At 42.3% G+C, this 22,722-nt stretch overlaps 1 protein-coding gene and 1 long non-coding RNA gene across 2 annotated transcripts in view; both read right to left on the bottom strand.

Annotated features, from left to right (window-relative positions):
* LOC115844741 (T-cell surface glycoprotein CD1b-2) overlaps positions 1 to 14,733 on the bottom strand; it is a 40,454-nt gene extending 25,721 nt beyond the window's left edge. The window contains exon 1 of the mRNA XM_060286452.1: positions 14,480 to 14,733. Coding sequence (XP_060142435.1) covers positions 14,480 to 14,627 — 148 coding nt within the window. The 5' untranslated portion in view covers positions 14,628 to 14,733. The remainder of the gene's footprint in view (positions 1 to 14,479) is intronic.
* Positions 1,516 to 13,962, bottom strand: LOC132593636 (uncharacterized). Its single transcript, XR_009559364.1, has 4 exons — positions 13,894 to 13,962; positions 10,077 to 10,124; positions 8,820 to 9,032; positions 1,516 to 1,588 (listed from the first exon to the last, which is right to left on the bottom strand). It is a non-coding gene; the product is annotated as an uncharacterized lncRNA (long non-coding RNA).
* Positions 14,734 to 22,722: the final 7,989 nt, after the last annotated feature.

Raw genomic sequence — 22,722 nt, forward strand, 5'->3', positions numbered from 1 at the left:
AAGCCAGTAAAATGGTGTGTTATCAGATTGGCCACCACTATGGAAAACTAGGATCTGATCCCACTGGAACCCTCTGATGAATCCTGCAGCCTGTGGCTCAGTGTTCTCAGCCTGAGGTAGATGAGGGGAGCGCATACCCATGACCCCTGTCCCCTAAGCGTCAAGGATTGCCCCGAGGAGTGTTAATTCCCACACACTTACAGTTTTGAGCATCCAAGCGTGATAAGCAGCTGCTCACAGGTGTTCCAACCACATCATGAGAAAAGCCTTAGCGCAAAAATGCAAGATACCCAGTGCAGATCAAGTTAGGCTCTCTAACCAGTTGCCTTAGCAATGGCTGGGGAAAAACTAGAGGGCTAGAAGATGTGATGCAGGTCATAAGAGGTGTCTGACCAGGTTTTTATGAGCAAACAAACAAAAAATATATTCACAAAATCGATCAATTTTTTTCATAAGAAAACTTCCAATAAGCTACAGTCTGGTCAGTAACTGCTTATCTCCCGGTGACATCTAGTGGTGAAATATAGACATTCACAAGCATCAAGTTACAGCTTCTCAAGGTGTCTAAAATGAAATTCTTCTGAAAATTCTATGTAGCTAAGCTTCCCTCCATTCTGAATCAAAAACCCAGTGCCTGATGTGCACAGTCACCTGCAGTAAGAGCTGTTCATCTGTTGGGACACATCTTAACCCACCACTTTACGAAGAGCAGGCAAACTCAATTTGGTACCTTGTAAGTAAACTACATTAATGTGGGGAACTTTGTAACAAGACTGCTGTTAAGTATAGGATTTTATCTGACTCTGAGTTACTTCCTCCATATTTTTTCCCATAGTTACAGTCAGCCTTAAATGAGATCTCTATGTTGCATTTGTAGTCTAAAAATTCTATTTCCTCCAGCTTTTGAGAGTTGCTCTACTTAAATCTTCAAATTAAAATATCTATGAGAAAGTATACCAAGTAAATTCCATTAAGCCAATTTAATTTCATTATTCTAAAACCACAATTAAATAAATCATTGTTTCCCAACTTTATATTTTTATTAAAAGTATACTCATTGGGATCAATTCTTTTTCATATGAAAAAATTATATATGGTAAAAACTAATTGAGAAGTCAGTTGTTAAAATTTACCTGTAAAGGGGGTTTCCTTTGTGGTGCAGTGGTTAAGAATACGCCTGCCAATGCAGGGGACATGGGTTCAAGCCCTTGTTCAGGAAGATCCCACATGCTGCGGAGCAACTAAGCTCATGAGCCACAACTACTGAGCCTGCGAGCCACAACTACTGAGCCTGCGTGCCACAACTACTGAAGCCCGCGTGCCTAGAGCCTGTGCTCCACAACAAGAGAAGCCACTGCAGAGAGAAGCCCGCACACCGCAATGAAGAGTAGCCCCCACTCGCCGCTACTAGAGAAAGCCTGTGCACAACGAAGACCCAATGCAGCCAAAAATAAATAAAATAAAATAAATTATAAAAAAATTTACCTGTAAAGGCTTTGCTTTTGTGAGGGTTTTTTTTTTTTTTTTGGTAGCCATTATTTCTACCAAAATGCATTAATGACCAAGGAGAGGGGGTTGTTACTGGAACCTGGAATGAGAAAGAGCCATACAGAGTCAGTCCATTTGAGAGGAGCAGTGATCTTTACTTGAGGGACAGAGCTAGCCCAAGCCAGTGACACAAGCCAAATATATTTATAATACTAGTTTTAAGCTTTTTTTCCTGCTAATTCCAGTATCTGCATTTCTGTGGATATGTTTCTTTGGTTTCTTTTTATGTGTTCCATTTTCATCACATATTTCACAGTGCTTTATGATATATTGGACATTGTTTATAGATAGCAGTGGAGATTTAATTATACAACTCTTTTGCTTTATATTTATTTCCAAGAATGTGCAATCTCATTCCAGTATGTGGCTACTAAAGTGAAAATGTGTTTATTCAGATATCACCATGTATCAAGTTAATCTTGGCCTAAGGCAACAATTTTTAATATTGACTTCATCTCTGGTTAGCCTTCCTCCCAGTGCCACAGCTGTTCCTGCCTAAGTCCAATTTCTTTGATCTTATCAATGTTTAATCCTGGGATCTGATGGGAGTTGGAACTCAGTTTCATCTTTTGAACCCATGGTAGAAGAGCCCTTTGTACTAGGCACCTTGCGAATACATGAGACTAGAGTATATCATCTAGTCTCAGGTATTCTTTAGACTAGGTCCACAATCACTGCCCTTTACTCAGCAAAACTGGAGTGGTAAGCCCGGGATAATTGTTAGTCCGAGTAAATATTGCTGCATTTGAGAGTCTTCTAGACTCCAGTCTCTCGAACCTGTTCCCGCCATTGTTAATCTTTCATCTATCTCAATCTTGGCAGGCTTTCTTCTCCAACGTTGCCTCCAGACACTGCCATTTTTGATAGTCATGTATAAAGAGGTCCTGTCTCTGAATATCAGTCCATCTGGGATTTTCTTACATCCACTTCTCTTCAATAGTTTCATACATAACTACAAGTTTTATAGTATCTAAATTTTTGGTGTTACCACGGGAACAAAGATTTTCTACATCCTTTCATATCCTAGCCAGAAAATTGCTTATGGTGTTTAAATTGTAGCCAAATTGCAAAGAAAATTAGAGTTTCTTTATTTTGTCTATAACTGATCTGGTTTTTCCCACAGTTATCTCCTGCTGGGTAAAAGGAAAAGAAAGAAGAAAAGGATGCAGTTATGTTAAAAGTCAGTGTAGGCTCTAAGACTGCATTTTTCTATCATGAGCCTAGGAGCTCCTACTGTAAAAATAGAACACATATGGGACATATTCTCTGGGGTTACAATTCACAAAAGTTAAGATATATTTAACTCCACTAGGTTCAAGATGACGGAGTAGAAGGATGTGCACTCACTCCCTCTTGCGAGAGCACTGGATTCACAACTAACTGCTGAAAAATCATTGACAGGAAGACACTGGAACTCACCAAAAAAGATACCCCACATCCAAAGACAAAGGAGAATCTGCAATGAGATGGTAGGAGGGGTGCAATCACAATAAAATCAAATCCCATAACTGCTGGGTGGGTGACTCATAAACTGGAGAACACTTATACCACAGAAGTCCACCCACTGGAGTGAAGGTTCTGAGCCCCATGTCAGGCTTCCCAACCTGGGGTTCTGGCAAAAGGAGGAGGAATTCCCAGAGAATCAGACGTTGAAGGCTAGCGGGATTTGAATGCAGGACTTTGACAGGACTCGAGGAAACAGAGATTTGACTCTTGGAGGGCACAGGCAAAGTAGTGTGCACATTAGGACCTGGGGGAAGGAGCAGTGACCCCATAGGAGACTGAACCACACCTACCTGCTAGTGTTGGAGGGTCTCCTGTGGAGGGGGTGGGGGGTGGCTGTGGCTCATTGTGGGGACAAGGACACCGGCAGCAGCAGTTCTGGGAAGTACTCTTTGGCACGAGCCCTCCCATTAGCCCAACCAAAGAGCCAGGCAGGCTCCAGTGCTGGGTTGCCTCAGGCCAAACAACCAACAGGGAGGGAACCCAGCCTGACCCATCAGCAGACAAGCGGATTAAAGTTTTACTGAGCTCTGCCCACCAGAGCAACACCCAGCTCTATCCACCACCAGTCCCTCCCATCAGGAAGCTTACACAAGCCTCTTAGATAGCCTCAGCCACCAGAGGGCAGACAGGAGAAGCACAAAGTACTACAATTTTGCAGCCTGTGGAACAAAATCCACATTCACAGAAAGACAGACAAGACGAAAAGGCAGAGGGCTATGTACCAGATGAAGGAACAAGAGAAAATCCCAGAAAAACAATTAAATGAAGTGGAGATAGGAAACCTTCCAAAAAAAAAACAGAATAATGATAGTAAAGATGATCCATGACTTCAGAAAAAGAATGGAGACAAAGATTCAGAAGATACAAGAAATGTTTAACAAAGATCTAGAAGAATTAAAGAACAAACATTTAGAAGAATTAAAGAACAAACAGAGATGAACAATACAATAACTGAAATGAAAACTACACTAGAAGGAATCAATAGCAGAATAACTGAGGCAGAAGAACGGATAAGTGATCTGGAAGACAGAATGGTGGAATTCACTGCCACAGAACACATTAAGAAAAAAGAATGAAAAGAAATGAAGACAGCCTAATAGGTCTCAGTATTAAACGCAAAAATATTTGCATTATAGGGGTCCCAGAAGGAGAAGAGAGAGAGAAAGGACCCAAGAAAATATTTAGAGAGATTACAGTCGAAAATTTCCCTAACATGGGAAAGGAAATAGCCACCCAAGTCCAGGAAGAACAGAGTCCCAGGCAGGATAAACCCAAGGAGAAACACGCTGAGGCACATAGTAATTAAACTGACAAAAATTGAAGGCAAAGAAAAATTATTGAAAGCAACAAGGGAAAAACAACAAATAACATACAAGGGAACTCCCATAAGGTTAACAGCTGATTTCTCAGCAGACACTTTACAAGCAAGAAGGGAGTGGCATGATACATTTAAAGTGATGAAAGAGGAGAACCTACAACCAAGATTACTCTACCCAGCAAGGATCTCATTCAGATTCGACAGAGAAATCAAAACCTTTACAGACAAGCAAAAGCTAAGATAATTCAGTACCACCAAACCAGCTCTATAACAAATACTAAAGGAACTTCTCTAAGTGGGAAACACAAGAGAAGAAAAGGACCTACAAAAACAAACCCATAACAATTAAAAAATGGTAATATGAATATACATATCGATAATTACCTTAAATGTGAATGCTCCAACCAAAGCTCCAACCAAAAGACAAAGCCTCACTGAATGGATATGAAAACAAGACCAATATATATGCTGCCTACAAGAGACCCATTTCAGACCTAGGGACACATACAGACTAAAAGTGAGGGGATGGAAAAAGATATTCCATGCAAATGGAAATCAGAAGAAAGCTGGAGTAGCAATACTCATATCAGGTAAAGTAGACTTTAAAATAAAGAATGTTACAAGAGACAAGGAAGGACACTACATAATGATCAAGGGATCAATCCAAGAAAACGATATAACAATTATAAATATATATGCATCCAACACTGGAGCACCTCAATACATAAGGCAAGTGCTAACAGCTATAAAAGAGGAAATCAACAGTAACACAATAATAGTGGGGGAATTTAACACCTCACTTACACCAGTGGACAGATCATCCAGACAGAAAATTAATAAGGAAACACAAGCTTTAAATGACACAATAGATGGGATAGATTTAATAGATATTTATAGGACATTCCATCCAAAAAGAGTAGATTACACTTTCTTCTCAAGTGCACATGGAACATTCTCCAGGATAGATCACATCTTGGGTCACAAATAAAGCCTCAGTAATTTTAAGAAAATTGAAATCATATCAAGCATATTTTCCAACCACAACGCTATGAGATTAGAAATCAATTACAGGGAAAAAAAGGTAAAAAACACAAACACATGGAGGCTAAACAGTACGTTACTAAATAACCAAGAGATCACTGAAGAAATCAAAGAGGAAATAAAAAAATACGTAGAAACAAATGACAACAAAATCACAATGATCTAAAACCTATGGGATGCAGCAAAATCAGTGCTAAGAGGGAAGTTTATAGTAATACAATCCTACCTCAACAAACAAGAAAAATCTCAAATAAATAATCTAACCTTACACCTAAAAGAAATAAAGAAAGAAGAACAAATAATACCCAAAGTTAGTAGAAGGAAAGAAATCATAAAGATCAGAGAAGAAATAAATGAAATAAAACCAAAGAAAACAATAGCAAAGATCAATAAAACTAAAAGCTGGTTCTTTGAGAAGATAAACAAAATTGATAAACCTTTAGCCAGACTCAACAAGGAAAAGAGGGAGAGGACTCATATCAATAAAATTAGAAATGAAAAAGGAGAAGTTACAACATACACCACAGAAATACAAAGCATCCAAAGAGACTACTACAAGCAACTCTATGGTAATAAAATGGACAATCTGAAAGAAATGGACAAATTCTTACAAAGGTATAACCTTCCAAGACTGAACAAGGAAGAAATAGAAAATATGAACAGACCAATCACAAATAGTGAAATTGAAACTGTGATTAAAAATCTTCCAATAAACAAAAGTCCAGGGCCAGATGGCTTCACAGGTGAATTCTATCAAACATTTAGAGAAGAGCTAACACCCATCCTTCTCAAACTCTTCCAAAAAACTGCATAGGAAGGAACACTCCCAAGCTCGTTCTATGAGGCCACCATCACCCTGATACCAAAACCAGATAAAGATACTACAAAAAAAGAAAATTACAGACCAATATCACTGATGAATATAGATGCAAAAATCCTCAACAAAATACTAGCAAACAGAATCCAACAACACATTAAAAGGATCCTACACCATGATCAAGTGGGATTTATCCCAGGGATGCAGGGATTCTTCAATATATGCAAATCAATCAATCTGATACACCATATTAACAAATTGAAGAATAAAAACCATATGATCATCTCAATAGATGCAGAAAAAGCTTTTGACAAAATTCAACACCCATTATGGTAAAAACTCTCCAGAAAGTGGGCATAGATGGAACCTATCTAAACATAATAAAGGCCATATATGACAAACCCACAGCAAACATCATTCTCAATGGTGAAAAACTGAAACCATTTCCTCTAAGATCAGGAACAAGACAAGAATGTCCACTCTCACCACTATTATTCAACATAGTTTTGGAAGTCCTAGCCACGGCAATCAGAGAAGAAAAAGAAAGAAAGGAATATAAATTGGAAAAGAAGAAGTAAAACCGTCACTGTTTGCAGATGACCTGATACTATACATAGAGAATCCTAAGGATGCCACCAGAAAACTACTAGAGCTAATCAATAAATTTGGTAAAGTTGTAGGATACAAAATTAATGCACAGAAATCTCTTGCATTCCTATACACTAACAATGAAAGATCAGAAAGAGAAATTAAGGAAACAATCCCAATCACCACTGCAACAAAAAGAACAAAATACCTAGGAATAAACCTACCTAAGGTGGTAAAAGACCTGTACTCAGAAAACTATAAGACACTGATGAAAGAAATCAAAGATGACACAAACAGATGGAGAGATATACCATGTTCTTGGCTTAGAAGAATCAATATTGTGAAAATGACTATACTACCCAAAGCAATCTACAGATTCAATGCAATCCCTATCAAATTAGAATGGCATTTTTACAGAACTAGAACAAAAAATGTTAAGATTTGTACAGAGACACAAAAGACCCCGAATAGCCAAAGCAATCTTGAGGGAAAAAAACAGAGATGGAGGAATCAGACTTGCTGACTTCAGACTATACTGCAAGCCTACAGTAATCAAGACAATATAGTACTGGCACAAAAACCCAAATATAGATCAATGGAACAGGATAGAAAGCCTAGAGATAAACCCACGCACCTACGGTCAACTAATCTATGACAAAGGAGGCATGGATATACAATGGAGAAAAGACAGTCTCTTCAATAAGTGATGCTGGGAAAACTGGACAGCTACATGTAAAAGAATGAAATTAGAACACTTCCTAACACCATACACAAAAATAAACTCAACATGGATTAGAGACCTAAGTGTAAGACTGGACACTATAAAACTCTCAGAGGAAAACATAGGAAGAACACTCTTTGACATAAATCACAGCAAGATCTTTTTTGATCCACCTGGAGCCTGTGCTCCACAACAAGAGAAGCCACTGCAATGAGAAGCCTGCACACGGCAGTGAAGAGTAGCCCCCGTTCACCACAACCAGAGAAAGCCCGCACACAGCAACGAAGACCCAACGCAGCCAAAAATAAAAATAAATTAATTAATTTTAAATAAAAAAGAGTCATGTACCACAGTGTTCATTGCAGCACTATTTACAATAGCCAGGACATGGAAGCAACCTAAGTGTCCATCGACAGATGAATGGATAAAAAAGATGTGGCACATATATACAATGGAATATTACCCAACCATAGAAAGAAATGAAATTGAGTTATTTGTAGTGAGGTGGATGGACCTAGAGTCTGTCATACAGAGTAAAGTAAGTCAGAAAGAGAAAAATAAATACACATATATATGGAATCTAAAAAAAAAAAATGGTTCTGAAGAACCTAGGGGCAGGACAGGAATAAAGACGCAGACGTAGAGAATGGACTTGAGGACACGGGGAGTGGGAAGGGTAAGCTGGGATGAAGTGAGAGAGTGGCATGGACATATATACACTACCAAATGTAAAATAGCTAGCTAGTGAGAAGCAGTCGCATAGCACAGGGAGATCAGCTCAGTGCTTTGTGTCCACCTAGAGGGATGGGATAGGGAGGGTGGGAGGGAGATGCATGTGGGCGGGGATATGGGGATATATGTATACATATAGCTGATTCACTTTGTTATACAACAGCAACTAACACAACAATGTAAAGCAATTATACTCCAATAAAGATGTTAAAAAACAAAATAGGTGTTCTCTGACACACAATGAGATCTGAGACTCAAATGAAAACAGTCTCCGTTATTACACGTAGAGGTTTCTCCAGTGCTCAATGAGAGTGGAATGTGGCCGAACTTTTGTCAAACTCAGTATATTTATAGGCTTTTTCACTAAGGAGAACTCTAGTGCTGTATGAAATGAAAGCTCTAAAGGAAGCTTTGCCACACTGGACACACACACACACACACACACACACATATATATATGTATATATATATGTATGTATATATATGGATTTCTCCTCAAGTATATTCTCTAAGGATGGCATGCCAACTGAAGCTCTTCCCAAACTCACGTGTATACAAATCCATTCCCCTGGGACTGCTTCTTTGAGACAAGAACATCTTAGGGGAAATCACTGGCACATTTTTCTTGGTGGCACCTTCTTTATCTTTCACTGCCTTCTTGTTGCTGAACTTTTTCCAGTTTGGATGCTGTGCAACACTTATTGACCTTTTTGTAATGTTTCAGTATGCTCAGATACCCTGGAAATATTCTGCATCTAGACCTGAGAAAAAAAATAAAGAATAACAGGCCTTATATTAGTTATTAGGAGAATCCAACATTTTTCTTCTGAAGAATTCAAAACAAAGGAAGAAAATCAAAATGATGTTTGGTCCACTTTCAACTGTTAAGTTCCAACTCTGTTTTTCTATTTTTTTTTTTAAAGAATTTATTCAGGTAGGAAGAAAGATCAACTGAGGTGGGCCTTTAGAGTGGTTAATTGTTTTAAGTGAGCAGTTTTCTTCTGAGGAAATTAGGCACCATTTTAAACTGCACTGAATTATCTTTAAGAAGAATATGTACAGTAAGTTTTCAAGCATCATCACGGAGTAGAACAGTGATGTAATGTGTTTGCATTATCTTGGAGGAGTAGTTGGGGCCGTGAGACCCAACTCGCTTCATTGTCAACTCTTATTAACCACATTCTTTTAAGAGAAGCACAATACTTGCTTTATTGCGTAAGTCATGCTTTGAAGGACATAAAAAGAAGATTCTGGAAGTTCTACAACCAAAATTTTTTTAAAAGCTAGGCTGAAATGAGACTTTAATGTGCGATATTAACCCATTCTCTAAAGTGGATCTACCAGAGCATCAACCAAATGACAACTTGTAGACCTGAAATCTCCTTCTCTCATAGTTTTTTGAAACAAAAGTAATGACTAAGTTAAAGTTTCCATACCATGAATCAAAATAAAAACTACCTTAAAGTTTAAGATGTCAATTTAATTAACCATATTCAAATCTGGTTGTTTTTGTGGGTTTTAAACTGGAAGTGTATAAAAGCAGGTAAAAGGCTTGAAAGCTTAATCTTTCCCAGTCTTATTTTTTATTTTGCTTGACCAAACCTACTCATCATTCCTACTGCCACCATCTGACCCTAATTAGACACACACTATCCACTTTTAACTCTCAAATGGAGCAAGATTGAGTGCAATATAACCTACTGACACATTAATATTCTCTCTCTCCCTCTCTCTCTCCCTCTTCCTCCCTCCCTCCCTCCCTCCCCCCCCCCCCTCTCAGATACACACAATCACCCATCACTCACTCAGGTCAGGCCTACTGCTCTTATAACCAGGAGTCAGCCATCTTGAACCTGTATGAACAAGAGAGGGAGAACATAAAGAAATCTACAGAGGGGCTTCCCTGGTGGCGCAGTGTTTAAGAATACACCTGCCAATGCAGGGGACACGGGTTTGAGCCCTGGTCCGGGAAGATTCCACATGCCGCGGAGCAACTAAGCCTGTGCGTCACAACGACTGAGCCTGCGCTCTAGAGCCCGCGAGCCACAACTACTGAGCCTGCGTGCTACAACTACTGAAGCTCCTGTACCTAGAGCCTGTGCTCCACAACAAGAGAAGCCACCACAATAAGAAGCCCACGCACTGCAACGAAGAGTAGCCCCCGCTTACCACAACTAGAGAAAGCCCACGCACAGCAATGAAGACCCAACACAGCCAAAACTAAAAATAAATAAAATAAATAAATTTACATTTTAAAAAACAAGAAAGAAATCTACAGGGATTTCCCTGGTGGTCCAGTGGTAAAGAATCCACCTTACAATGCAGGAGACAAGGGTTCAATCCCTGGTCAGGGAACTAAGATCCCACATGCCATGGGGCAACTAAGCCCACATGCCACAACTACTGAACTCGCACACCTCAACCAGGGAGCCTGGTTGAGGTTCCATATATATGTGTATTTATTTTTCTCTTTCTGACTTACTTTACTCTGTATGACAGACTCTAGGTCCATCCACCTCACTACAGATAACTCAATTTCATTTCTCAATTTCATTGCATGCTGCAAACTACAGAGCCCAGGTGCTCTGGAACCTGCATGCTACAACTACAGAGCCCGGTGCCCTGGAGCCTGCGTGCCACAACTAGAGAAAGAAAATCGACCACCACAACTAGCAAGAAGCTTGCATGCCGCGAAGAAAGATCCTGCATGCTGCAACTAAGACCCAACACAGTCAAAAATAAATAAAATAAATAAATAAATAATTTGAATAAATAAATCACTATTGGATAAAAGATAAATAAAAAAAAAAGAAATCTACAAAGAGACAACCAAGTTGAATTCATTGAGCATGGTACCAGAAGCTGGGGATACAAAGGTGAGTACAATTAGATCATTGTACTGAAGAGGAAACAGACTCAAAGAGTCATGTGACTGACCCAAAGACATACGGCCAACAAGCAGAGCTGGAATTCAAACCTGGGTCTGACTGACTCCAAGGCCTGTACTCTTAAATACCATGCAGTAAGCCCTTCACATGACCACCTTCAAAGGACCTACAATCTAGTAAGTAGAAAGAGATTAATGAGTACTGCCATGTTGTTTTGTTCTGAGAAAAGGAGTGGGACATAGGAAAGGAAACTCATCCATCCTGGGCAGGAGAGAAGAACTGTTAAAGCTTCTTGGAAGATGTGTTCCTCTAGCTGAGTTGTGAAAGACCACTGTAGTAAGGCAAGGATTAAGGGAAAGGGCATTCTAGGCAAAGAGAACAACACAGAGAAAAACAAAATAGTAATATAGTCAGGGAACTGCAAATTTCATATTTCTGAATCATCAAGTCAGGAAGAGCACAGAGGAAGATAAAGCTGTTGAGGTAAACAGGAGTCAGATTAGGAGAGGGGAGAAGGCGGTGCCTGGAATGCCAAGTAAGGAGTTGCCAACTGAAGGGCTTAAAATGGGAGATGTGGTAAGACCTGTGGTTGTTGACAGCCACTCTGGTGGTGGTGAACTGGATGCCCTAGAAGGGGAGTGAGATTGGCAGCCAGGAGGCCAGACAGAAGTAAAGCAATAACAACTTTTGTGTGCTCTTTGACTAGGCGGGCTCATCCTTCTACACAAGGACATGGTGGGAAGTGGTCCCAGAAATAACAGAGCAGCACAGAGGCCAGTTCAGAAGTATGCCAAATGGGACAAATGATACTACACCCCAAATACACCACAGGTGACCTTGACTCCTCAGACTTATGACCTTTGGCTTAGCTACAATTTAAGGAAAGATCCTAAGATTATTCTATAGTTTTTCTAGACTGCAGATAGTTCAAAGTTAAGGACTATTATCTTATTCGTCTCTGTAGATCCCACACTATTCACTATACACACAGTGGCTTACACATAATAAGTGCTCTGTAAATGTTTTTTTTTTAAATCCTTTCATCCTACAATTGAGTGCTTTCTATACACCATGTTCTAGGGACTAAGGAAACAGATTAGGACCATACTCTCATGGAGCTTATTTTCTAGTCTGGGAAACAGACAATAAGCAAGTAAACAAATATATAATATTTTCAAGAAGTGATACTACTTAACACAGGGATAGAGTAATAAAGGCTCTATTTTATTATAGATAAGGTAATCAGAGAAGGCCTCTCTGATGAAATGAATATTTGAGTAAAGCCCTGAACAAGTTACCTGAAAAAGAGCATTCCAGGCAGAGGGAGTGTGCATGGCATGTTTATGAAATAGCAATAAAGCCAGGGTAGCTAGAGTAGAGTGACCATAAGGAAGAGGGTAGGAGGTGAGATTAGAGAGGTAACTGGGGATCAGGTGATGCAGGGACTTAGAGGGGAATTATTTTAAGCATAATAGAGGATGAAATTTCACTTCTTTATGGTGCGTCCCATTCTCAAGGAATACAAATGAAGTAGTATTAGTCATAAACAATCCTAGAGGTAAATCTACTGTCCAAAGGCATTGCAAAGCATTCTTCTTTTTTTTTTTTTCTTTTTGTGGCTGCATTGGGTCTTCATTGCTGTGGGCGGGCTTTCTTTAGTTGCAACGAGCAGGGGCTACTCTTCTTTGCAGTGCACAGGCTTCTCATTGCTGTGGCTTCTCCTGTTGCACAGCATGGGCTCTACGCGTGCAGGCTCATAGTTGCTGCACGCGAGCTCAGTAGTTGCGGCATGAGAGCCCTGTAGTTGCGGCACACAGGCCCTAGAGCACACGGGCTTCAGTAGTTGCAGCACGTGGGCCCTAGAGCACATGGGCTTCAGTAGTTGTGGAGCATGGTCTCAGTAGTTGTGGCACACACGCTCTAGGGTGCACAGGCTTCAGTAGCTGTGGCGAGCATTCTTTAAATAAGCTTGGTTATTAGATTATCTATTATTTGGAAATCTATCCACCACCACCCCCTATTGCATTGCCTCCAATAAGACAATTTAGAATAGGCTAGGGGAATAAAAAACGATTTCTGAATTTACAGTTCAAAAATATCTTTTGAAAGGTAATATTTCTGTTCTAGCGCAGTCAATCCATTAAGGCATGCTTTAAAAAAAAATGCTAAGGCTTTTCTTCCCCAGTCATGCAGGGTTCTACTTCTTATCACACATCAATGGGTCCCTCCTGACCACTGTCTCCATGAGATTAACTCTTCAAACCTCAGATTCCTCGCATCGCTCAATAGGCAGCAGAATTAAGTCAATTTGGGTTGCATGACATTCCATGATTCTGGAGCATTCGGTATAAAAGATCTGCAAGTGATTCTAGTCCAAGCAGTGTGTATAAATGCTAAGAGATTGCCCTGGAATGAGATGACGATTAATAGACATTTCTCACACAATGATGAAGGCCAAGCATGGAGCAGTCTGTGTTACTAAATCCCCTATGAGCATGGCTTTCCCTGCAACACCTTCTAGTGTCACAAAGTGACAAAACAGCAAGATACAAAAGAAATGGCTTGGGTCAGAACAAGGGGAGAGGGAGCTTGGGAGTGGAAAGAAGAACATGGAACAGAGGGAGATATGAAGAGGCAAAGTACTTTGGAATGAGCTGAGGGAAGGATGAGAATGAGCAGAGGAACACACAGGAAGGTAGGACAGAGATTGATGCCATCCTGCACTGTTGCTTACCTGCATGTCTGTGTCCTCCTGGACTGGACCCCCAGTATCTAGGTGGTTTCCGGCTAGTGCATCCCCAGCACGGAGCCCCCAGAGCCCCGCTCACAGCCAACACTAAACTGTTTGTGGAGGTACAAGAAGAAAAGGATTGCTCTCTTCCCTCACTTGCACCATATATTTTTCTGACTTCTATAAAACCTAGTTCTGCGAATTCTTTTTTTTCTACCCAGTTTCTTTCATTTCCCCCTCTCTGTTGTATAAGTCAGCTCAGGTGTGCACCCTCTGTTCTATAACCAAAATGTGAGGCCAGAGACAAACTGACAGGACCAAAGAGGGACCATCTATGACCAAGGTTGCCCAACAGACTTAAGAAGAGAGACTACACAGAGGTGGAATCAGAAAAGAGGCAATTGCAATATCAGAAGAGAAACAAAAAAGAAGTGAGCTGCAAGGCTGCTGAAGTGGAAAACTCAGATCTTCTTGTGCCTACAAACATTTGCTGTGACAGCCTTTTCTTGGGGCCGTTGGCATGCCTCATGGGCTAAGGGCAGTGTTAAGACGGGCTCTGTCTAGGACAGAGACAAGAAAATGTACTCACGGGAGAAAGAAGGATGAAGGAGGATTCCAGGGCCTGGGTGTGAGGAAGATAGCCGAGACAAGGAACTTAAGACCAGTTGGAGCCAGCTTGGAATTGTAAAAGGGATCTGCATGTGATGGGAGCTTATAAAGGGGGAAGCCTCAAGCATGGAACAAATTGAAGGTCCCTGAAGGCAGACAGAAAGAGCCAGGTCTCACCCAAAAGAAATAGCAGAACAAAGCCACCCGATTCCCCTGTGCAAGCAGCTTCCCTGTACCCACTGGACTCCAAGATTTCTCTTTAAAAGACTGGACCCTGGTGCCCGGAACTACAACACCCATAGTGCCCCACGCGCAGGCCGAGTGACTCACCCTTTTCTGATCCCCACTAGCCAATGGGCTTCGCCAATTTCCTCTGCCCCCGGAAAAGCCGCGAGAGAAGAGGGTGCTTCCGGTCCCGTGTTCTCTTTGGCCCTCGGGGAATCCAAAGGTGCAGTGTTTACGGCCAGACCGTAAGGCAGCGGTCCTAGGTGTAAGGAAGGGGTCGTCCATGGCATGGGTACTGCTAACCGAACGTGGGCTGCTTAGGCTGACGGATAGTGCCAACCCTCTCCTTTTACGTTCCTTCCCCACCTCTTCCGGGGCTGGCCTAGGACCTGCAGCACATGCGCACTGTCCCACCGATTCCGGGGCTGGCCTCGTACCGGTAGCACGTACTCACTTCTTTACCTCCGCCGCGGCGGGCCTCGGGCTTGCAGCACGTGCACGCCTAGAGGAACACCCGACAGTCAATCTGGTTGTTTCCGTTGCTGTGCTCAGGGCATTGTAGTTTGGGTAATGCTGTCCTTTTTTTCATTTTCTCTCTCTTGTTTAACATCGGGAAGCAGCAATGAAGTGTTACTAAAAGATCCCCAAAAAAAAAAAGTCCCTAAAGCTGGAGTTGAAATTTGCGCTTTGTAACAAATCAGCTGTGGGGTATTGGGCAAGTCAGTTAATCTTCCGTTAGGACCTACTGGTCTGTGAAAACTGGGTGACATTTGAGACTCAGCCTGTCTCTTCGCGCTGCTGGGTGGGCTGTTTGCAAACTGTTGGTGCCCACAGCCCTCCAGGTCCCCGTAGGACAGCCAAGCTGCCTCCTAAGCGTAGTGCCCCAGAGAACCAAATGATCCAGCTGAGCACTGGTCCAGCATCGTCGAATGAAGTGAAAGAAAGGAACTGGAAATGGGACAGCATTTGGGGGGTCAGCTGGAAGGAGAAGTGAGGAAAGAGAAGTTTTGTTGGGTTTTCCCCGCTACCAGCAATTCCTGATAATTCTCTACCTGAATATCATCCCATCTGACCCCTTTTCTCCATCCCAACTGTCATTCACAGATCAAGATCATCTCTTGCTTAAATGATTTCTCCATCTCCAGTTCCCAATCCCACCACTTGTGGGATTATTCTAAAGTGCAAATGTGATCATTAAAGTGTGTCATGACTTCCCTGTGCCCCTAAAATAAGGTACCAACACCTTAACAAGGGTTTCATTGCCTGGCCTCTTCCTGCTCCTCCAGCCTTCTCTCACTCTGTGTTCCAATCACTTTCAAATACTACGTTTTTTTTTTTTAATCTTTAAAATGTTTTTCTTTTATTGTGATGAAATACACATAACATAAAATTTACGATTTTAAACACTTTTAAGTGTACACTTCAGTGGCATTAATTACATGCACATTGTTGTGCAACCGTCACCACGGTCTGTCTCCAGAACTTTTTCATCTTTCCAAACTGAAACTCTGAACTCTTTGAACAATAACTCCCCATCCCTCCATTGCTTCCAGCCCCTGGCAACCACCATTCTACTTTCTGTCTCTATTAACTTGACTACTCTAGGTACCTCGTGTAAGTGGAATCACACAGTAGTTGTCCTTTTGTGACTGGCTTATTTCAGTTAGCATAATATCCTCAAGGTTGTACTTTAACACAAGAGGCTGCTTCTTACCTCAAGACCTTTTTGCCTGTGGAAACAATGTAATAAGCATTCTGAACTCTGCTGAACACAGTCCTGGCTTGCTTTTAAGCGATGCCGTCCGCCATACTCTGTCAGTTCTCCCTTTTCGGCTCTGAAAGATTCTGTAGCTTACTGTTAGCTTAGTTATTAGAAGTCCAGCCTAGTGTAGTTAGTCCACTTTAAAACTTCAGTCTCATATCAAGTTTACATTCCTTCCTTCCCCTCAGCACCAGCTAGTCTTCAGCGTGGGACTCAGTTTGGGGAACTGGTGCATTCTGTCCTTTAATAGAACTCTTTTTTGCTAATTTAAGCTACTTGTTGTGTTGGGACCTGGAAGAGGGTCTGGGACGAAGGGCAAAACATCCTTTTACCTAACTGGGCATGTCATGGCAATCATCAGTTGGTGGTTTGCCTCTCAGGCTAAAGCTGACTGATGGTGGATACCTTCCATTTGGAAGGTGCCCAAATGCTAACTCTTATGGGCACATGGATTAGTTTCCTGGGAGCTCTCTCCATCGCACAGTCCCCTGATGGGACATCTGCTCCAGCCTAACTGCTTCCCACGAGGCCTCAGGTCCTGCCTTTGGCTGTATAACTAAGCTCCCCTGGCTACTGGTTTTCTTGGGAGGAGGACCAGCAAGATGGCTCCAGCTGTGTTGATTTTCACACTGTTCCTTTGACTTACAGGAAACTCACATGTCCCTGCTAAACCACATTGCAGGAGTGACAACCCTTTTTCCCCGTCAACCCTCACTCCTTATTCCAACGATCACAGAGAACAGATCAGCAAGCTCAACAGCAGATATCCAGCCACCAACTGAGATGCAGTCTCTCCTTGCCAACCCATCAATTTCTATGAGTGGTTCCCTCGGAGACCCCTCACTCGGGGGAGGTGAGGACAAAACGCACAGCACTCAATCCCTTGGCTGGTGACAGACACATGAATCCATCAATCCCTTTTCCCTTTCCACCTCCACACCATCTTCTGTTTATTTCCTGGGGAGGTAGAGGATGGGGTACTGGGCTATGGTTTGGGATAGCAGAACTGACTTGCCACCTCTTCATGGTACCTCTTGGTTTGGCAGAATAGCTGCCAAACCTTTTCCCTTTTCCCTTTCCACCTCCACACCATCTTCTGTTTATTTCCTGGGGAGGTAGAGGATGGGGTACTGGGCTATGGTTTGGGATAGCAGAACTGACTTGCCACCTCTTCATGGTACCTCTTGGTTTGGCAGAATAGCTGACAATTCCAGGGTACTGAATGAGTCCTACTTAACGTCCTGCAACAAAAACGCCATCTCGGGCTTCCCTGGTGGCGCAGTGGTTGAGAGTCCGCCTGCCGATGCAGGGGACACGGGTTCGTGCCCCGGTCCGGGAAGATCTCACATGCTGCGGAGCGGCTGGGCCCGTGAGCCATGGCCGCTGAGCCTGCGCGTCCAGAGCCTGTGCTCCGCAACGGGAGAGGCCACAACAGTGAGAGGCCTGCGTACCGCAAAAAAAAAAACACCATCTCCCTTGCCGAGAACACTTGTCAAACACCTCACACCTTCTCTTTTCTTCCCTTTGTCTGTGACTAGTTCCTTCTCATGTTTTATGTAACAACGTAGATAGCATCACTGCCGGGAAGAAATCTTAACACTGCCAAGCCTTAGGCAGGACACTGATCTATCACTTCCAAAGGTCCCCTTGCCTCCCTTATAACACTTAGTATGTTGTGTTCTAAATGACTCTTGATAGTATATCTTCCCCATGAGACCAAGCCCCACAGGGGCTGGGACAGTGTCAGTTTTGCTCATCTTTGTCTCATAATGCCTCACACACAGATAGCACTAGATACATGAATGAAGGATTCCTAGGCTTTGGCGAAGAGTCTGTGTGATTTGAAAGAGCCTGGGGTCCCGCTGACATGCCATTGTCCCTGCTACCTCTACGTGCCTGAGAACTGTTGTGCTCTACTCCTACTTTACATATCAGGTTATGTTGTTAGAACATCTCTGCAACATCTGAAGTGCTGTATTAGAAGCTGCACTTTTATAAATTAGTTTTATTCGATCAACCTGCCCTGTAAGCATTTGCAAAGTTTGCAAGAGAGGAAATTGTGAGACAGCCAAGGATGGGGGATTACCCTAAACTTCGGATCCGTTCCTCACAAGCCCAGAATCCCTTTCCCAGTTGTTTAGAAGTTTGACTTCATCCAGTAGGAGCTCCCTTCCCACTATTTCTCTGTGATGGAATGGAAAGGATTGCTTCTCCTGTGACTGCACTGCAGCCTCTGGCTGCAACATTCCTTCATTCATTTGTTCAACAAAATATTTTTAACTGACCTAGAAGGGCGGAGGGAGCTTTAATGTATGTCTAACCAGGGCCATTCAGGCTACTGGCAACAGGATGAAGGATGAACAGCTTTCCAAAATAAGCATATTCCTGTGCTCCGACACTAGGTAGAGTTCTCAGGAGCTGGAGCCACTCCTTCCTTCTCCCCTTTTCCTTCCTGTCCACCCCCCCACCAATGGAGCAGAAAGGAAGAGCTGTGCCACAGGCCTGTGGAAAAATGCCCCTTGGCTCTCAGAGCCCTGGCATGAAATGAGATATCGTTCTTAGGAAGCAGTCCCAGACAAAAGATCCTCCTAATGTCTCCTGCCCTGAATTGTCTGCTCTCTGTTTTAAAATGGGGGCAGCATTTTGTCTGAAGAGTCAAATTCCTGGATTAGCTGAAACATGAATTTATCCAGAATATCACATTTACCCATTTATCCAACAAATATTTGTGGAGCAGCATTTATATGCTAGTTGCTGGGGACACTAGAGTGAAGACACAATTCCTGCTCTCAAGGTACAATCTAGTGAGGGAAAAAAACAATTTCAGCACCAGGAACCATGACAGAGCTTTGCATCTATGGCCTGGAGATGGTGGAGGTTAGGGAAAGCTTCCCAGGGGAAATAACACTGGCTTAGCCTTAAAGTAGAAATTGACCAAGCAGGAAGGGAGAGGGGAGAGGTGCAGGATTGTGAGCAGAAAAATCACGAAGTACAGAGGCCAGGAAATAACAGAAGCAAACCCTTGCTGAGCACTGTCGGATGCCACTCTAAGAGCTCGACAAGTGTTACATCATTTGATTCTCAGAACAACTGTTTGAAATACATAGTATGCCTATTTGATAGATGAAGAGGTTAAGGTATAAGGTACAGATAAGGCAGGGAGAGGTGAAGTAAATGTATTGAACAAGATCACAGTTTACATTTTCTTTTAAACAATTACTTTTATTTTTCCTTTTTTTTCTTTTTTTTTTTTTTTTTTTGCGGTGCGCGGGCCTCTCACTGTTGTGGCCTCTCCTGTTGCGGAGCACAGGCTCCAGACGCGCAGGCTCAGTGGCCATGGCTCACGGGCCCAGCCGCTCCACGGCATGTGGGATCTTCCCGGACCGGGGCACGAACCCGTGTCCCCCGCATCAGCAGGCGGACTCTCAACCACTGCGCCACCAGGGAAGCCCTATTTTTTGTTTTATCCTTTCTTTTTTTTTAAGGTTGTGCTGGTTCTTAGTTGCAGCTCATGGGCTCCTTAGTTGCGACTCGCAGGCTCTTTAGTTGTGGTATGCAAACTCTTAGTTGTGGCATGCACGTGGGATCCAGTACCCTGACCAGGGATCAAACCCGGGCCCCCTCTATTAGGAGCTCAGAGTCTTAACCACTGCACCACCAGGTAAGTCCCAATCACAGTTTACTTAATAAGTGATGAAGCCAAGACTCAAACCAGGAAGTTTGAGTCCAGAACTGCTGTCCTCCACCACTTTGCTACCTGCTACTTCGGTTTGATGAAAGTTGTCTTTCATAAAGGAATATAATGTGCATGGGAAAGCATGAAAGGAAAAGAAACTAGGCAAGTAGGCATGGAAGGACAAAGTGAATGAAGAGTTTATATACCACATGGTGACATTTGGACTTTAAGATAACAGGGATCCAAATGATGGATTTTCAGGGGTAAGATGGTCTGACTTATTTATATATATTACTCTGTTAACATGAAGTAGGATAGATTATAAAGGCGTAGGACTACTAGAAGTAAGAAGAACATTGTAAATCAACTACAATTTAAAAAAAAAGAAGACCAATTGTTAAACTATTGCAGTGATCCAGGCAAGAACGAATAAGTACCAGGAAATAAAAGTTTGAACTAAGGTAGAAGCAATGATTATAAAGAGGAGGGGATGTGATTCAGAAGTGGGGTTGACAGTATTGAAACTAAGTGCAGGGACTCAGGAAGAAAGAGTGTTTTCTCATGACTCCCAGGTTTCTTATTTCAGAGACAGTATAGAGGAGAAGCAGGCTTGAAAGGAAAGATAATTAGAAAGAAATTGGATGTGAGGGTTTGAGATGCTCGTAGTAACGTTGAATAGTCAACTAGGCAAGACAATGGGCCATTACATTTAGGAGTGTGGGGTAAGGAATGAGATCTGGGCAAAGATACAGATTGGAGAGCCATTGGCAACAGGTTGTCACTGAAACCATGAGAATGGACGAAATCACTCAGAGAGGATTTCAGAAGATAAAGAGACTAAGAGACTGAGGGTGGACTCTAGGGAAACACCAAGCAAATAAAAAGGCAACGGGATGCAAGGGGACTAAGGAGAAGCCGAGGTAGGAGGGAAATTGTGCAGGTGTCTACTAAAACTAAGGGAAGCAAAGGGTTTCAAGAAAGAGGAGTTGGTCAGTTCTGAAATGTCAGGACAGAATTTGAAAAGTGTTCATACATTTGGGATGAAGAGGTTGTTGTTGGCTCTGGGGAAAAATGATTCATCGGTAGAGATGAATACCAGATCAAAGTGGGGTTAGAAGCAAGTGCAGGATGAAGGAGGTGGAAAGGGCCTTTCTCAAGAAACTTGACTTTGATGGAAGAGACAACACACATTGAGGAAGGGATTTTTCCTGTCTCCCTTTCTTGCTTTCCTTCTTTCTTTCTTCTTTTCTTTCTTTCTTCTTTCCTTCCTTCCTTCCTTCCTTCCTTCCTTCCTTCCTTCCTTCCTCCTTCCTTCCTTTTAAAGATAAGAGAGATGGGGCTTCCCTGATGGCACAGTGGTTAAGAATCCACCTGCCAATGCAGGGGACACAGGTTCGAGCCCTGGTCCAGGAAGATCCCACATGCCAAGGAGCAATAAGCCCGTGTGCCACAACTACAGAGCCTGCGCTCTAGAGCCCACGAGCCACAAGTACTGAAGCCCACAAGCCCGTGCTCTGCAACAAGAGAAGCCACCACAATGAGAAGCCTGCGCACTGCAATGAAGAGTAGCTGCCGCTTGCCGCAACTAGAGAAAGCCTGTGCGCAGCAATGAAGACCCAACGCGGCCAAAAAGAAAAAAATATGTAAATAAATTTAAAAAAAAATAAAGATAAGAGAGACTTAGCTTGGAGTATTAGTTTCCTATTGTGGCTGTAACAAATTACTAAAAACTTCATGCCTTAAAAGTACATAAATTTATTATCTTAAGTTCTGGAAATCAGAGGTCTTAAAATGGATGGGCAAGGCTGCATTACTTTTGAAGGATCTAGGAAAGAATCTGTTTATTTGCCTTTTCTAGCTTCTAGAGGCTGCTTGTATTCTTTGGTTTGTGGCCCCCTTCCTCCATATTCAAAGCCAGCAATAGAGCATCTTCCAATCTCTGTCTCTCTCTCTCTCTCTCTCTCTCCCTATCTCTCTCTCTGTCTCTCTGCTTGTGTTGTCAGATTGCTTTCTGTCTGACTTCTAAAAGGATGCTTGTGACTACATCTGGCCCACCCAGATAATCCAGGATAATTTCCCCATTTCAGAATCCTTAACTTAATCATATCTTCAAAGTCCCTTTTACCATGTATGATAACATATCCATATATTCCTGAGGATTAGGATGGGATATCTCTGGGGAGACATTACACAGCCCATCACTTGTAGTATTTGCCTGGCACATAGTAAGTGCTCAAAATATTATTACTGATAATAATACTTAAATTTATATGCTGAAGAGAAAGAACCATCAGAAAGACATTACAAACATAGGGAGGAGAGAGAGAGAGAGAGAGAGAGAGAGAAAGCAAGAACTCTTAGGCCAAAAGGGATGTGTCCAGAACACAGCTGGAGGCAGGAACATTGTGGGTCCCGGACATTAAGTGAGATAATATATACATACCTGGCAAAATGTTTAATATATCATTCAGTACATATTTGTTTTCCTCCTCTATTCCTTCAAGTGTGCCTACACCAGTGAAGGCCCATGGTATTATCATTATTTCAGCCTGACAACCCC

This window comes from Globicephala melas, chromosome 1, assembly GCF_963455315.2.
Source record: "Globicephala melas chromosome 1, mGloMel1.2, whole genome shotgun sequence".
Classification (NCBI taxonomy): domain Eukaryota; kingdom Metazoa; phylum Chordata; class Mammalia; order Artiodactyla; family Delphinidae; genus Globicephala; species Globicephala melas.